The sequence below is a fragment of the Brassica rapa genome, chromosome A04, assembly GCF_000309985.2.
Source record: "Brassica rapa cultivar Chiifu-401-42 chromosome A04, CAAS_Brap_v3.01, whole genome shotgun sequence".
Lineage (NCBI taxonomy): Eukaryota > Viridiplantae > Streptophyta > Magnoliopsida > Brassicales > Brassicaceae > Brassica > Brassica rapa.
In genome coordinates, this window is record NC_024798.2 from 12602667 (window position 1) to 12620749 (window position 18083).

Here is an 18083-nt window from a genome sequence, read left to right on the forward strand (position 1 = left end):
ATCCACATGTGGAATTGAGTGACCACACATATTTAAAGCATTTCTAATGTTTTAATTTATTTTTAAAAATCGACTAACTCGAATATAAATTGTATGATGAATATAATTATTATATTTTAATATTATTCTTTAAAAGTATATGTTAAGAAACTATGCACTTTAAAAGTAAAAATATGGTAAAATTGTTCATTTTGAGCAGTAATTGTAAATGTTCTCAGGTTATATAATATACAAAAACAAAACGACTAATGATAAATATACAAATAGCTGCATTTACATATTTCAAATGTATTTGTTAGTTCAAAAGCACTGATATTTAAGCACATATATCCTATTTTGATATATATGAAACAAATAAATTGTGTATATATGATAAATTATAAACTTAAATAATTAAATTTATTGAATTGCTAGTTTTAAAGTTATTAGAAATTTATTCACATCGTTAAAATGGTTGATTTTTTTTAAAAAAGGGTATAAAATTAAAAACATATATTATTATAATTGTATTTTGAGTTAGTTGAATCTGTCTATGATGTTGATGTTAAAAAGTAATATTTTTGAATAACTTAAAAGTCAAACAAAACTGGTATTTGGTATACAGATAATTTTCTTGCTTTCGTAACTCTTGAAGATAAAACGGAATGGTGAATATAATAAACAGTTTAGTTAATTAGTAACTAAAAATCGGATTATGTATAAGATATCCAGCAGGCAAAACCAAGTTCAGTTGCTGCTTTATTGTCCCTCGCTATGTTTCCTCTGACTCCTTTTATAATTTCACAGTCCATTAATTAATTAATAGTAACTTTTCTTTCTTTTTACACTATCTAATTGTTTCGTAATCTCCCAATTTTACCCCTTAGTTTATTGGTCTGTCTTACCTTTTTCTTTACTAATTTTTCGTTGGGAAATATTGCCAAATTTCAGGCAGACAAAACATCAACCGATATGTGGTCCCATAACTATTAAAACTAAGATTATATGAAAATATCAAAATTATAGGTATTTTAGACCACTCAGACTCTTTAAGTATTAGGATGGTCCTATTTCTATTTAAATAATTGTCTTAGCTTCATATAAGAAAATAATCTGATATATATATATCTTGAACGTTTTTTTTTTGAACCACTATTATCTTGAACGTTATGTTGATGAAACATAAAACATGTAGTAATAATACAAATGATATAGTTGCAAAAAAAAAAAATAATACAAATGATATATTATGAAAACAATAAAAAACACACGCACGTTATTTGTGGACCAACAAAAGGAAAGCAAGGACAAAATGGTCATTGCCACATACTTTAATTTAAAAAAAAAAAAATATATATATATATATATATATATATATATATATTTATATGCTTCGTTCCAAACAAGAAACCTGAATCCATGTTACCTGTAACAACGACATGTATTTATTATTATACTCTTCCACGGATCCAACGTCTCAAACTCTTTCTCATCTACTCATTCTCAACCGTCGGATCTCTATCTTTTTTTAAAAGCCCATGCTTTTGTATTTTATTACCAAAACTGCCACTCCTTCCATGTTTTGTTCTCTTCTCTCTTGTTCTTGAATGTTGCGCTTTTGTTAAGCTTTCCATGGATGGACCTTGACCTTTGCTTCCCTTCTCTCTCCTAAACTCGTGCACTTTCTCTCTCTTCGTTAGTTTGATCTTCTACCGTGTTCGTCTTCTCTCTCCAGGTACTACTAACTTCACTTAGGTCAAGATTTGTTTTAACATTCAAGAACATTAAGTTTCAATGTAGTTCGTTTCTGCTTGAACTGTTTTGAGTTTGAGAATGTTCTTACATGCAATCTTGTTTTGGTTTTGGGGTTGTTCTTGTGATGCTAAGCAGATAAAGATCTCATGTCTTATCAATTGCTAAGTGTGGACAAGGAGGGTTTGGCTACATCACCTGGTCTGAAGGAACGAAACTACATGGGTTTGTCTGATTGCTCCTCTGTTGACAGCTCAACCATTCCCAATGTTGACAAGAAGAGCAGTCTCAACTTCAAAGCTACAGAGCTAAGGCTAGGTCTTCCAGAATCATCTCAATCTCCCCAGAGAGAAACTGACTTCGGTTTGCTGAGTCCAAGAACTCCTGATGAGAAACTTCTCTTCCCGCTGCTCCCTTGCAAAGACCATGCTTCAGGCAACAAAAGAGGATATCTTGCTAAGAGTGGCTCCAACAATGCACCTGCTTCCAAGTCTGTAACTAATGTGAACCTGTCTATGAGTTTGTTTATGAGTAAATGAAACATAATGTGTTGTTGGTTTTGTAGGGCACAGGTTGTTGGTTGGCCTCCAATCAGATCCTACAGGAAGAACACAATGGCTTCTTCTACTTCCAAGAACACTAATGAGGTTGGTCTTGGTCCTCTGTTTGTGAAGGTGAGCATGGATGGTGCTCCCTATCTGAGGAAAGTTGATTTGAGAACCTACACTTGCTATCAACACTTGTCTTCTGCACTTGAGAAAATGTTCAGCTGCTTCACTCTTGGTGAGTTCAAAAGCAAAACCCTTTATTACAAAGAAATGAAACAAGAACAGTTATTTTTCTTTGTCTGGTTTGTGGTCTCAGGTCAATGTGGACTTCATGGAGCTCATGGGAGGGAAAGAATGAGTGAGGTGAAGTTGAAGGATCTTCTTCATGGATCGGAGTTTGTGCTTACTTATGAAGATAAAGACGGTGACTGGATGCTCGTTGGAGATGTCCCTTGGGAGTAAGCTTCTCTTGAACTCAATTTCAATAAGCTTATCAGTTAAAAAGATGGTTCATTTATGAGTTGTTTGTTACTACTTGCAGGATATTTACTGAATCATGTAGGAAACTGAAGATCATGAAGGGCTCTGATTCTATTGGTTTAGGTAAGAGCCATTTTTGTTTTGCCAAGCATCTTCCTTTGATATCTGAATACTAATGGCTGTTTGGTTTGTTTTGTTTCAGCTCCAAGTGCAGTGGAGAAATCTAAGAACAAAGATTGAGTCCCCTGCTCAAGACAAAACATTATGCACAGTTCCTCCAAATGTTTCAGTCTCTTCTTAAACTGATGTGTGTTGAAAACTCTTATCATCTAGTCTTTTACTAAGTCTGTGTTTGTAAGACCCTGGAATCTCTTTATTTTGTATGTGCTTGTTCAGAACAAATGACACTCTCTCTTCTTGTGTGTGTTCAATTTTAATCTTCAAGACTTACTTTTCATATGTTTCAAAATATCTATTGCTTGATATTCTATTTTTAAAATAAATATAAAATTAGTTCAACCAAAAATACTCTTTCATTCTATATTTAAAAAAAGAAAACTCAGCTCTCATTGAGGGTCAAGAATTCATTTCCACTCCGATATAAAGAATGAGTCCTTCAGTGTGGTAAATTAGAACCAAATGCTTTTGTACCATTCATTAGCTGTTCACTTGTTTGTGCTGCAATAATGTTCATTCATATGGTTTTTGAGTTAAATTTCGATTTAATATATATACTGTATCTCTTATTTGCTTGCAACTTTAATTTTCTCACGAAGTTTGAAGGCCATCTTTTTCTTGTCTCTAATTATATGCAAAGCTTGATTTGTTTACTGTTAGTACAAAAGTCTCTTAAGTGATAATTAGGATAAAAGTTGGTTGTTGGTGGGTAATCCTGTATATGTAAAGACTACTAAAGAGCCTTTTTCACACAAAGTGGAATACCAAATCATGATATTTTAGTTTATCCAAGAAGAATCCTGGATTAACTTTAGACTAATCCCCCAATAATTCACCTTCTAGATTTAGGCATACCTCTTCTTTATGGCTTGAGTGCCCCAACGTTTATCCATACCATTCTCTTGTATTTTTGCATTTGTAATTTTGTAGTATTTGTTTTTTATTTAAAAAAAATCCGTGCAAATTTGGTTCAACATGTAAAAATTTTTGTTTTGCCAGTTAGTAAATTTTTGACTTTCCCTTCCTGCGGTGTTGACACATATGACATAAGCTTACAGATTTTTTTCTTTTAAGCAAAATAGACATCAATGTCAATTAGTCTTATCAAAGGAGGAGGAAAGTGGCTAAGCACAAATATATCACTTCTAAGTGAGTTTGTGGTTAGTGCACTTCATCATTGACTTTGTTTTCGAATTTGATTGTTTTCCTATTCGTTAGGAACAATTATGTGAAGAACACTTATACATGTCTTGTTAGTGCTTTCTTCCTTCATACCAACCAAATAATTTTTTTATTAGATCGAAATCATTTTAGATGCTTATCATATTTGACTTTCGTTGTAATGTTACAGTGTTAAGATCAGAAATTGTTCTTTAAATTAATTAAACTTGACCAAAACATCTAACTTAAGGGGATTTGCAAAAGTAACCTGTATGACCCCCATAATTTGGATTGATGATTTATGGTTCGATGATTCTTTCATGCGTTATTAATAGTTTGACAAAATAAATCATCAATGGACATACAATATATGTGTTTAGGGATATCATATAGATAATTTTCTTGGTTAATATTCGTTACACTTTTGTAATTAAATATAAACAATATAACCATGTTAAGACTGCAGAAATTTGATTTTTCTTACAAATATATATAATGAGAAACAAATATAAAAACCCAAATTGAATGCAATAAAATATAATAATTATAACAAACATATAAACTATAGAAATATATACTCAATGGAAAATAGTAAATATCAAAATACGAAGCTAAATTTATTTGAGTCGAAGAATGTAAAATAAATAACTATAAAATAGAATGATAAATATAAAGTTGAAGAATTCGTTTTTTTTTTTACAAAAAAAAAACAAACGAATATAGAAAATACTGAAAAATAAATTTAATGAAATAAATTATGGTAACAAAAAAAAAAACATATATATAACGACAGAAATTAATAGGAACTTTTTGAAAACTTTACTCACTAACATGGGGTACTATAACTATTTTTTTTAAGTAACTATAAACATTTTTAAATATCACTGTTTATCTTCTCAACTTGTATTTTAAAATCTTTTTCCTACAACTTAATAATTCATGTTAATGCTAGTCTACTGACACTGTTATCACTATGTTACTATAAAAGTCATAAAAACACGATATTAACCCCCCAAAAAAGAGTAGATAAACAAGACTTATAAGGTGTTTCAGAAAAAAACAAGACTTATAAAGCTGGCTGAGGCAGGAGATCGATTTATTGAGAAAGATGAGAGCGATTCACATAGCCGGAAGGCATTTTCCCAATATTTCCCGACAAAAATCAGTTCATCGTTTCTCCTGAACTTGAAGAGAATGATTAACACCAATGAATATCCGCCATCGAAAAGAAAAACTAGTATTAAGGCGGTTCAACATACATATTGTGGAGAGAGACCATTATTAATTTAAGCCGAGACTTCCTTGAAGTTCTTTTGCATTGGGTCGTTGATCTTTCTTTATATTTTAAGTAAATTATATTTTATAACAAAATAACTTGATAAATTTCAATGTGTTAATAAGACTGTCTCAAGCCATGGTTGAATGAGCACCACTAAGCTATCATATCTTTTTTTAAAAAATATTTAACTACGTTCTTGTTAAGAGATCTTTTAAGACATTTGTTTAACAAAAAATTAAGGGTCCAAGCGAATATTTATGGTATAAATGTAGGAGCGTTGTATATCTCTAGTTTGTAGTCAATAGATTCAGTAGAATATTGGTCCCAGTGTAACGGAGGCTAGTGGCTAATATCTCTTTTTGTTCTAAGGGTCGAAAGAAAATTAAGATTCATAGTTGAGGTCCCAATCTCTGCAGAATGACCAATAAATATTGCACCCAGTGAGAAAAACATAAACCTTCAAAAATAACGATAAGAAAATCATTTATCATTGACCTGCTTTATCCAACTATTCTTTACATTTGGCCATTTGGTTTACAAAGATTTGATTTGTTAGCTTGCAACTTAAGTATCTATGGATAGATGTAGTTTTAGACTGTTTTTTTTACTTAGTTAAAGACTGGTCTTTCCTATCAAGATTTTTGTTATTTGTTTTGTTTCCGAACAAAATGAGAGAGCCATGAAGCTCAAAATAACATAAAATATGATGTTTGTATGTTTCTGGTATAAAATTATATATGGATACGACATTGTATGCCATTATTAGTTACAAATGTTTAGTTGTTTTAGTACCAATATGATTAATATGTCTTACCGATTAGTGATGTCCTATACCGTTCTGATTTTTTTGTGTGGTGAAATTTGGTTAGATTAGTATGTGTTGTTATTTTATTTTTGGTTTTAGAAATATTTAGATATGGATCGAAATATAAAGGTGTGGAGAAATTTGATGGATATTGTTTAACGTAAACTATATTTATAAAGTTAACACGGAGTTAAATTTGGCCAACAAAATATATATATATATATATATATTATTTTGCGAATTAATTTTCATTCTTTTCATAAATTCATCATTTTATTTCATAAATGATTTTGTTTTTAGTAAACATATGCTGCATTTCTACATACATAACAAACACTAGTGAGAGTTTTTTCAAATAAAAAAACTAGTAAGAGTCAATTTTAAAGTTTAGCCAACTTAAAAAAATTATGCATACGTAATTCGTAAATATCACTAACTAACTCATATTTAAATTCATTGTTAATTGATTACTATAATTCATAATTTATGGACCACGTCTTATATCTAATACTTGGCTTAAAAGAAAACTTATAATGGATCAGTCCACAGATCATGGTGTGTCTCACAAAACATTTCTTCTAAGCTGTGTATTTAGTCAAATTATTCTTATTATATACACTCTAACGAGCCACTGTCTTCTAATCATTGCAATCAATTCTTTTAAGCGTACCCACAAAAATACATATTTTATATTATTTATGTTTGTTTCGCGTACGTAATTCATATGATATATTTTATATGTTTTGGACATACATTATTTTTGTAACAAGAGACATACATTATTGTTGAAGACAAAATAATATATTGAAGAGAGAAGAGCATACAATACTGGTTAGATATGAGGCTATAAACTATATTATCCAAATTTTGGTTTGACTAGTCGTCTATGATTTTATCAATTCATCTGTTTTCTTTTGTACAAGTCTAAATAGAATTTGAATTTTGTTGGTGACGCCATATAGAAATTTATTCACACTGCTAATACAAATTTTATTCATATATTGAAATCTAGAGATACAGAATGTAGCTTCAGACAGTTATGGAATTTACACATGTTGATTTTTACAAAAGAAAAAACTATTTTTAATAATAATATATTAAATTCATTCCCAATAAAAGGGATCGGAAGTACTGGAAAAAAAAAACTTCTTTTTATGTGTGATATTTTAAAAATGGACTTCACTAAAAAGTCATAAATTACATAACATTGCATTTATTATACATTATTAACGTCTAAGCTATTATCATCCGAGTTTATGTAGGAATATTTCTTTCTCTTAAACAAACAGACTGTAATTAAATAAATCATTCACCACCTAAAATCAAACCAAACCGGTTCACTCTATCATAGGAATATATGCCAATGTGGCTCATTTTTCATACCAACAATAACTAATACTAAATGTCCTAATAATCAAACGCAAATCTACCGACATAAATATATAAGATAAAAAGCTACAAATATAAGTGATGGTTTGAAAAAATTAATGAGATAATAAATAAGTAAACTAACATTATTGTCAACCTGTGAATACACATTTGAAAATGTTTATATTATAATATATACTACAGCTTGATTGTTTTTTTATTGTTTTTTATGAATTATTTGATGACGGTTTTAAACATGTGGGTTATTTGAATATTTTAGGTTCATACAAAGCTATTTGTATCCGGAAAGATCCGACTCGAACCCCGTCTAAAAATTTTAAATATCTGAATGGAGTTTAATTTTAAAACAAAAAGACCTCGATATAAAAAAAATTGATTCGTATTCGAGTGGGTTATCGGATGCATATATCTAACTGATTCTTTAAACAAATAAAAAAAGTTACTTATTAACCAGTTTGAATTGTTGTCACAAATGAAGCAATTACTTTAAAGTGGTGAAATTATTATGGTTAACATTTAAAATAAATCGTGCTGAATTATTATAATAAATACAATTAATAAATTTGTTAAAAAGAGTGAAAAAAGAAAGATAATAAAACATTTAAAATAGGTAAGTTTTATTTTATACTTTGTAATAAATGTTGTCTAATTAATTAGAAAATATTTTTACACAAAATGGTTAGAATTAGTTAAAAAGAAGGAAAATCCGTAAGAACCCACTTAAAATAGATAAATATTATTTTGTATATCTATTTAATAGAATATATAACTAATAATGTAAAAACTAAATGTTTTTTACATATAAATGAAAACAAATACCTGCATAGTCGCGAAGGTCAAGTTCTAGTTTTGAATTAAAAGAGCTTTTGGAACCTTATCACATCAGACTCAATTGTTTAGATTACTTTTCTGTAAAATCTTTCTATATACTTAGTTGTAAACATAAGAGAAGTTTAAAAAAATAATATTCTCCTTCTTTACTCTCTCTCTCTTTACTTTCTGGATTAAACTCATCTCTCTCACTTATTTTTGAGTTTGTTCTTCACATTTTTTACATGGTACCAGAGTTCCCAAGCTCTTGAACACCAAATTACTTCTGCAAATTTACTCTATTCACTTTATTCTTTCTCTTGTTCGGTTTACTTTCTTCAAAATCTCTTTCATTTTCCTTTACCCAGTGAGTAATACAAACTGTTCCTGATAATCTTTTTTCTTCTCAAAAATTTGGAAGTGCTCACTATGTTCTATCCATCTTACTTCATTTCTAAAGAGCATATCTTGGTTATCCTTGATTTCTCTCATGTCCAGCCTCAGAAATTCAAATTTCTTCATGAGCGCATCTTTTTACCTGCTGGACAATAGCAATCAAAGATGAAACAACACAAACAAGTGATGATTCCAATCACCCTGAAAGGTCCTAAGGGCATCATTATTGGTGTCCCTTAGCTTGAGGCCCTTAAGCGTAGGGTCCCTTAACTTTTAACTAAAAACGCTAAGGGATTTCTCTCAAGTCCCTTATTTAAGGGTCGTTCCTTAGCGTTTTTAGTTAAAAGTTAAGGGACCCTACGCTTAAGGGCCTCAAGCTAAGGGACACCAATAATGATGCCCTAACTACATCCTCACCTTAGACCAGCCATAGCAAACAAATACAACCAGGCCAGAGCACATGAAACAAGAGCTCAAGAGACCACAACACCAAGCTCCATGCGCATAGGAGAACATAGAAGAGTTATGATCTCAAAAATCAAAATACTTTATTAAGAATTTTAGTAAGAACTTTTAAAATATTTTTAAAGAAATTTTTTACTAAGAACTTTTTATACAGTAAATTTTTGATTTATTTATTTAAAACCATCATACTTATCATTAGTATGTCAAAAATATTACCGTAAACAATGTTATCGATATTGATATTGGCCAATAAAAAAAACAATGATATTGATTTGTTAAAAAATGTATAGAACATTTTTGAGCTTTTAGTTAATTTTCTAAAATAATTAAAAAAATTCTTACTACAGTATTTTTAGTTTATTTTTAAATATTATTTATTAATAATATAATTTAAAAAAATATTTTTAAAACAAAAATTTTGAAAATTAAAATTAATAAGTAATTTAAAACAAATTTATGAATAGATATGATCAAAAGTAGCATTCACGTAACTTTTAGAAAATTTTAGATTTTTTTTTACTTAAAAAATAAAAAGTGAAAAGAAGTTAATTTTAGAAAAAAATAAAATCCTATTTTTTAAGAAAATATTTTGACTTCTAAAAATAATTGATTTTCTGATTTTTTTTTAAATATCTTTCTATTTATTTATTGTTAATTTCTTAATTTATGATTTATGATTTAGATTGGTTATGAATAAATATAATTAAATATTAATAAAATTTAAAAAAGAGCAAATTAGCTCAATATACTTAAAAGGGTGAGATACCATACAAATGAGGGAAAATAGTAATGATGGGGGGAAGAAAATTAGAGGAATATAGGGTATGGAGTGCAAATAGGGGATATTTGGTGTGTAGGGAGTACAAATTCTCTTTTAAAAACTTACATGTCACCATTTTAACAGGTTAAAAAGTCACATTTTTTGTTTGATTAACAAGCAAACTACGTCGAAGGTTTTTAGTGATACAAAAGACAACTTGAATGTTCAATATGGTAGTTAAATAATTTCAGAGTTTAAAGTGTCAATAAATCCCAATCTAAAAGAAAATTATACGATTTTCCCGTTAATCATTACCAGAAAAACAGCAATTGTCTTTATAAAAAACCCCGGCAATTGTCTATTAAAAATCACTATAAGCTCGTATGCACAACAACCGTAGTGTTATAGACTCTTTGGAGGTGATTGGTTGGGCTTTATCTCCCTATTTTAGTTTTATTTATTTTTAAATCACTAAATTTTACCAATCATACTGTAGCTTTACTTTTAAAAATTAAAGTCTACATCAAGTTTTTATTTAGTTTTACGAATCATGCTTTATCTTTATTTTTAAAGCTACAACAAAAAAAAATAAAGCAAAATTTTTTTTTATGTATTTTAGGCAAAAATGCTACATCATCTTTTTATAGGCTGTAGAATCTGTAAAATAAAAAAAAAATATTTATAATATCAAATAAATTATATAATCATAATAAAAACTTTTATAAATATTTTAATTTTGAATTTAAGTGTTTTTAGTTATTAAGATATTTAAATAATATAAATATTTTTACATATCACATTTTAAATTACAATAAATTTTGATAATTTATAAAAAATATTAATATAAATTATTTTAATTCATATAAAGTAATAATTTTATATATACAACACATATTTCATATATTTTATTTTAAAATATCTACAACCTATAACTTACAGCTACAACAAATTTATCTACAGCAAAAGTCTCTGCAGAAAAAATCTACAGTAACAACTTTACAGCTACAACCAATTTATCTACAGCTAAACATCTACAGCTAAATTTTTAAAGCAACAGTCGAACCAATCATCACCTTTGTTTTTTCAATGAAATTCTGCCAAAAATTGTCAATATGTTCATTTCTTTGTATTTTTCATATTTTCTGAACGGTTTTCATATTTTTTTCAAAAAAATCATCTCGAATTGTGCCATGTTTTATTTGTCCAATCAATATCTTCGCATGCAAATGCCTCCAAATCTTGGAGACTACAGTTATTTATAATTAGGATCATATATGTAAATTTCTTATAATTTTTTATTTTATATATAATTAGATAAATGTCGGTCAAGAAACGCCAAAATAATGTTGGGACATAAAACTATATAGTATAGTTTTTTCTTGAAACTAGATATAGTATAGTTTTATATTAGGAAATGATTTAAAAATGGAAAAGACAAGAATAATTTAAAGTTAAGATTATTATTATTTCAGCGGCATTGTTTTGTAAATAACTTGTAAATTTAAAGAGTGTTTTTATTTTGTACTCTTTTTTTAATAGATTAGATGACATTCAGTCGTCTTCTGTTTAGGTTTTCAACAATAGAATTTACAAATTTTCAACATAACTACTAATTAAAATATATTCTTTAATTTTTATATATGAGAATATAATTAATTTCAAATATCTTTTTGTCATCAACTTAATTCATATTTTTGGGTAATATATATCAGTATCTTCATATCCTTTAATTAACTATTTGCATTGTAGCTGCTGCGTACACCTGTATAAGTGTGTTCATTTTCATTCACAACTCCTTTCAATTGCTTTGCGTACACATGAATTATGACAATAATATGTTTGGCATATCATTAACGCAAGAAACACTTGTTAGTGCTTAAACTGTGACTGCATTACTCTGTTTATGTACTTATCTTAAGACTACTCCTACGCGTATATATATGTCTGGTCCTGGAACATGCAAAATAGCCAAACACGTAGGTTTGGCATGCAAATGTACGTTAAAAGCTGTAACAAAACAGACAAAAAAACAAGAAAGATTAGGAGGAAAAAGTGATTCGTAGCAATAAATAATTGACATGGATAGAGAAAATAAAAAATGGACCGACCCATTACAACAACTTTAAAATGTACAGAGTACACAGACTAAAACAGTAGCTATGGTTTCTTTGGCGTATCTGTAATAAATTGTTCTGGGGATCTTCGTCCTATCTCCATGCCATTCACTATCACTACATTCATTTATTGATGCTTCATTATCTTCTTTTGTTTTTTCGCCGATCCCTTATTTAATCCGTTCCATATTCTATATAACATTGATTTTTTATAGTAGTAGGTCTACTTTTTTTTGGTTTTTAATGTGACAATAACACTTTTATTATTATGTCCTTGGAGATATTTATTAAAAAGTGCATTTTGATTTATTTGATGTGTACCATTATATCCTCAGTGTTTACTTTGGAAATATGATCGTTATTACTTACTCTCTCCGTTCCTTAAAGTTACATATTCTAGAGAAAAAAAATTATTTTAAAAAGATCTATTTTTTACTTTTTCAATATATATTTTATTAACTAATTACAAACTTCAAAAAACTTATTTGCAATAATTAATTTTTTATTGGCTTAAAGTTATTGGAAAAAAATAAACACAAAAATTATACAAATTTAATGTATTTTATTAAAATGTGTGAAAAATATAAAATATAGATTTTTTAGGAATAGAGGGAGTATTACTTTTTTTTGAACAAAGTTATTACTTATTACTTGTATTTAGTATTTACCATTAAAACTCCCATTTGTTGAAATTTTCCATTGAAAACAAAATGTACATACAAATTTTATGATAACTCTCCACTATTAAACAATGTATCTATAAACAAAACCAATATGAGTTTAGGCCAGATCAAATAGTGTAAATAGTTTAGATTAATACAATTTGGGATATACTCCCTCCGTTCCTTAATGATAGACTTTTTAGAAAAAGAAATTTGTTCAGAAAAATGTATTTTTTATGTTTTTTTATGAAAAAATTATAAACTTCAAAAAAATTAATTGATTTTATTGAATTACTATTGGTTAAAAGTTAGTCACTCTGTTCTAAAATGTAATATGTTTTGAGTAGTACACACTTATTAAGAAAATTACTTTTTACCTAGAAAGTATCATTAAAATTATAAACTAAAAACTACTCAACCAATTACAAAATAGAACTATTAAATTTGATTGGCTACACAGTTTTTAATAAACTTAAAGTTATCTAGAAAGATGAAAACATTTTATATATTAGAACATCAAAATTATTCTAAACCTCTTACATTTCAGAATAAAGAAAATATTGAAAATTAAAAATTACAGAAAATGATATATTTATTATGTCAGTTTAATTTGTTTTCTTAATATGTGTGAAAATAGTAAAAAATCTATCTTTATGGAGTGGAGAGAATATGTTTTAGCAAAAAAAACTTGGGATATATGCACTAACTAACCTTACATTGTTTTATTAATTAGGTGAATGACCTTGACTTTTGTGTACAAATTTTGGCGGTTGATTATAATCTAACCCTCAAATTATTAAATTAGTATATAAGCTAACACGATAATTTACTACAACTTTGTTTCAATATTAATCATCCTTAATGATCAATTTTTCTTTTGAGAAAATCCTAAATTATCATGATCACTAATAGCTAAATTTTGGTATGAATAAATTATTTTTACGTGATAAAATACTAAATTCTTTACCACCCATAATTTTGTTTACTTTCCTACCGTTACTCATTATGGAACCTCGTGAGTTTCAGCAATATAGTTAAACCATAAATGCCTGAACAAATGTAGTTGGTATCATCACATTGGCAACATGTTTATTTTCTATTCATCAGGGGATGGCTTATCGGATCAAGTCTCGATTCGAACATTAAATGTGTTGCATGGATCGATATATAAACAATTTTAATGGCGCACATCCATAGATTGAATAATCGAGTATCAATGCAATAATGCATTTACACTTTCACTGAACTGTATCAACCCAATCATATTTTCTCATCTACTGCATTCAATTCCGTCAAAGATCCAATAGTGTTATTCAAAGAAAATACTCAATTAGCATATGCTCTTCTAACTGGTAATGTAACTATTTCTACATTTTAAATCCCAAGTTTTACCATGTGAAAATTTTAATGATGCACCAACTACGAGAATACATATTTTTGTTGTTGTTGTTGTTGTTGCTAAAGACTCCGAGACTAGATCACATTCACACTTATTAGGAGTTATATATATATATTAAGATATATAATGTTATGTGGTAAATAAGTTTAATATTTTCACCGTCATACAAAAATGTTTAATTCTTATTTTACAAAAAATGTCATTTTACAATATATCTTGAAGCAATTTTTGATTTATTTCCTCAGCCGGCCAAACCTCATTTTATTTGAATGGAAACCATTATCATCTAATTAATAATATAGTAAGTTAGGATATATTTCTACAATAGTGTTTTTTAATTTGTATGTAAAATATGTCATATGATACTTTTATGAAATATGTAGTGCCAGTTTTTTTTTTAAGTTAGTATCAGTCGGTTTAATAAGCTTAATAATCTATAGCCCATAAGTTTAAAATTCTTGTACATTTTTATGTTATGATCAACCATGCAAGAGATTATGTGTTTCACGTTCAAATTAGCTGGTAAAGATTATTTCCTCATAATCATCAGCATGGCTATGATATAGCCTGTAGCGCATAAGTTATACTACCATATTTATAAAGATTCATCCCAAAAGCAATGATTTCATTATAATTAACCATGTAGAAAGAAAATCAATTAAAAATTCAGTAATTTATATAAACTCACAACTTTAGCCTTTAGGATGGTCAGTTATTCTTTAATCTCTATAAAATAAAATAAAATGAAAAAGATTATAAAATCCACTAAACCAATCCTCATTCTTCCACTATTATTGACAAAAAGGACTCCTTTTTAAATTCAACCCTCCCACCATCTCTCTTTCCCTTCATCTCAGAGAAAAAAACAACTCTCTCTCTCTGTCTGTCACTAACAAGAACGCACGACTCACAAGGCAAAAATGATAAGCGGCTGGAGAAGAGCCTTTTGCACTTCCATACCCAAAGAGAGACACGACGAAGACGACAGCAACTGTGTTCTTGATTCACCGGAGGACCAACGTTTCCGACACAAACCCTCTTCCAAGTTCGGTTTTTTCTCAACTCCATCCACCCCTCGTTCTGTTTCCGGCACCTACAGCCTCCGTTGCCGGACTTCTGCAGCCACCGCCGTCGCCACCGCCACACCTTCTGCGTCTCTTCCCTCAACTCCAAAACTAACGTGCAGAACAACCACCGCCGAATCAACTCCAGCCACAACTCCGACGAGAAACAGTAGCCTCGTTTCTTCTCCGGCGAGCTTCTCCCTCCTCAAATCAAAACTCCGATTCAACAAGGCGAAGAGTAGCAACCAATGTGGAATCTGCTCACAGAGCGTGAAACCAGGTCAAGGCACGGCGATTTTCACGGCGGAGTGCTCACACACGTTTCATTTCCCCTGCGTGACGTCACGTGCCGCAGCGGATCATAACCGGCTCGTCACGTGTCCGGTTTGCGGATCTTCGCTGTTGCCTGAAACTCGAAATTACGGTAAACCGGGTTCTCAAACCGGACAAGAGACCAGCCGGTTAAAAGTTTACAACGACGACGAGCCTTTAATCTCATCTCCTATGTCTCCCGCTGGTTTCCACACGATACTCGAATCCGACGAAAACGAAGACGGCGAGTTCACTGGATTCTCCGTTAATACGCCGTCACCTTTAACGGCGAAGCTATTAACGGATGATTCTTTAAGAAACGTGGAGGTTAAGCTCTCGCCGGAATCTGCGATCGTTGCGGCGGTGAAAGGTTACGAGACTTACTCCGTCGTTATGAAGGTGAAATCTCCGCCCCTTACGACGGCGCGTAGGTTACCGGTGGATTTGGTTATCGTTTTAGACGTGGCCGGGAGGTTAGAATCGCTGAAGCGAACGATGAAGCTCCTGATTTCGAATCTTAAGGAGACGGATCGTTTATCCATCGTCGCGTTTTCGTCGAGCTCGAAACGGTTGTTGCCGTTACGGAGGATGACGGCGAACGGGAGGAGATCAGCAAGAAGAATCGTGGATATCATCTCCGTCTCCGGCGCCGGAGTCGCTTGTAACGGCGGAGGAATAACCGCGAACGACGCGTTGAAGAAGGCGGTGAAGGTGTTGGAGGATCGCCGGCAGAAAAACCCTTTCGCCACCGTCTTCGTTTTAACGGACCGTCAGGCCCATCAGGCCCAATTAGCGTATTCTAAAATTCCCGTCGTGTGGCTCGGCGCGTGGGATCACGCGGTTTCAGAGGACGCCTTTGCGAGAAGTATCAACGGTTATTTGAGTTTGTCTGTTCAGGATCTCGGTTTAAGCCTCGGGTTGGTGTCTGGGTCGGGTCAGGGAGAGATTACTGCCGTCTACTCTCTTTCGGGTCGACCCGCCTGGCTTGGAACCGGTTCGGTCCGGTTAGGTGATATGTACGCTGGAGAAGAGAGAGCGTTGCTCGTGGAAATCAAAGCGCCGGTTAGCTCTTCCACTACGAGTAGGTCCCACAGAATCCTGACCGTTCGATCTCGTTACGTGGACCCCACAACTCAAGAAATAAGAAACCCGGAAGATCGGGCGCTTCTGATTCCTTATCCTGTAACCGTACGATCATCATCCAATCCGAACATCGGAAGGCTCAGAAACCTCCACGTCAGCACTCGAGCCGTTGCGGAGTCTCGGCGGCTCATAGAGCGCAACAATTACTCTGGAGCTGAAAGATTGCTGACGTCGGCTCGAGCCTTGCTGGTGCAGTACGGCTTGAGCTCGAGTGATACGTGCTTACGTGGCTTAGACGCTGAGCTTGCGGATCTTAACGGTGTGAGAGGAAGACAGTTGACGTCATCATTGGAGAGTTTGGAGCCGCTTACTCCAACGTCGGCTTGGAAAGCGGCGGAGAGATTGGCGAAAGTGGCGAAGATGAGGAAACATATGAACAGAGTCAGTGACTTGCATGGGTTCGAAAACGCTAGATTTTAGTTTTACTTTATTTTCCTGTTTTATATAATGTTTCCTTAATCATGCTTTAGAACTTGTGTGATGATCTGATACGAAACAAACAGAATGGTGCATAATGAACATATATACAATCAAGCTATGATGTCAATATGTCATATTGTCATTCACTTGTCACCCTAAAAGTTGATGTACATTTAAGTTTTGTTTGTGAAAATGTTCTTTTAGGACATTTTATCTGGAGTGGATATTATGAACTATAACCGACAGAAAACAGTGGATCGGATTTGGTCTTATTGGGTTATACATTTCAGATGTGGGTGTATTAGTTCGGGTCTAGTTTTTAACCAATGGATCAGGTATTCTTTTTTTTTCTCAACCAATGGTTCAGGTATTCAAATGACCTAGAAGTTATATTTTGAGTATTGTGAACATATTTTTGGTAATTCATATATTCTTTGTTTTACATTTTGAATATATTTTTAGATTTTCAAATATATTTTGGGTATTCAAATATATTTTTTTTATTTTATTTTCTCAGAATTTCTCAGATTTTCAGATAAATTTAGATATTTTTGGCAATAAATACCTGAATCGAACTATATTTGTAAAAATCAGATAGTAAACCGTTTTAACAACTAAGACCAAAAATGACCCGAAGTCGATACATAACCGAAACACTTGCAAATCTTAAATTGATCTATAGTTTTTCTACTCAACAAATACTAAATCGAACCGTTTTTTATCTGAAACCAATCCAAGTGCCCATAATCTAATCGAACATGTCAATATGTCATCAATTTCCAAGAATCAAAAACACTATGAATGATATTAACAAAAAGAAACTATAATCATTTAAGTGTATGCAAACTTAAAAGATAAAATAGATGAATACATAAATTAATACCGTTGATCCGTTATCAATATTAGTCTTAAGTTTACAAGCTTGAGAATAAGCTTATGCATAATAGTTTATGGTTGTGAGTCATGTG

The 18083-nt window shown here is 30.8% G+C and overlaps 2 protein-coding genes across 2 annotated transcripts; both read left to right on the forward strand.

Annotated features, from left to right (window-relative positions):
* The first annotated feature begins 1478 nt into the window (after positions 1–1478).
* LOC103864374 (auxin-responsive protein IAA8) lies at positions 1479–3218 on the forward strand. Its single transcript, XM_009142128.3, has 6 exons — positions 1479–1714; positions 1870–2221; positions 2297–2514; positions 2596–2737; positions 2821–2882; positions 2962–3218. Exons 2-6 carry the CDS (start codon positions 1881–1883, stop codon positions 2997–2999), a joined length of 801 nt encoding a protein of 266 aa, XP_009140376.1. The 5' UTR covers positions 1479–1714; positions 1870–1880; the 3' UTR covers positions 3000–3218.
* Positions 3219–14891: 11673 nt separating this feature from the next.
* On the forward strand, positions 14892–17229 carry LOC103864375 (E3 ubiquitin-protein ligase WAVH1). The gene has a single exon (XM_009142129.3). The coding sequence runs from the start codon at positions 15097–15099 to the stop codon at positions 17113–17115; it is 2019 nt and encodes a 672-aa protein (XP_009140377.1). The 5' UTR covers positions 14892–15096; the 3' UTR covers positions 17116–17229.
* The last annotated feature ends 854 nt before the right edge of the window (positions 17230–18083 follow it).

Bases quoted from the DNA above. Each gene is read 5' to 3' on its own strand.
- LOC103864375 (XM_009142129.3), top strand. From the start codon at position 15,097: ATGATAAGCGGCTGGAGAAGAGCCTTTTGCACTTCCATACCCAAAGAG.
- LOC103864374 (XM_009142128.3), top strand. From the start codon at position 1,881: ATGTCTTATCAATTGCTAAGTGTGGACAAGGAGGGTTTGGCTACATCA. The intron at 2,515-2,595 runs GTGAGTTCAAAA...TTGTGGTCTCAG, and splicing joins GTTCAGCTGCTTCACTCTTG to GTCAATGTGGACTTCATGGA. The intron at 2,738-2,820 runs GTAAGCTTCTCT...TACTACTTGCAG, and splicing joins GTTGGAGATGTCCCTTGGGA to GATATTTACTGAATCATGTA.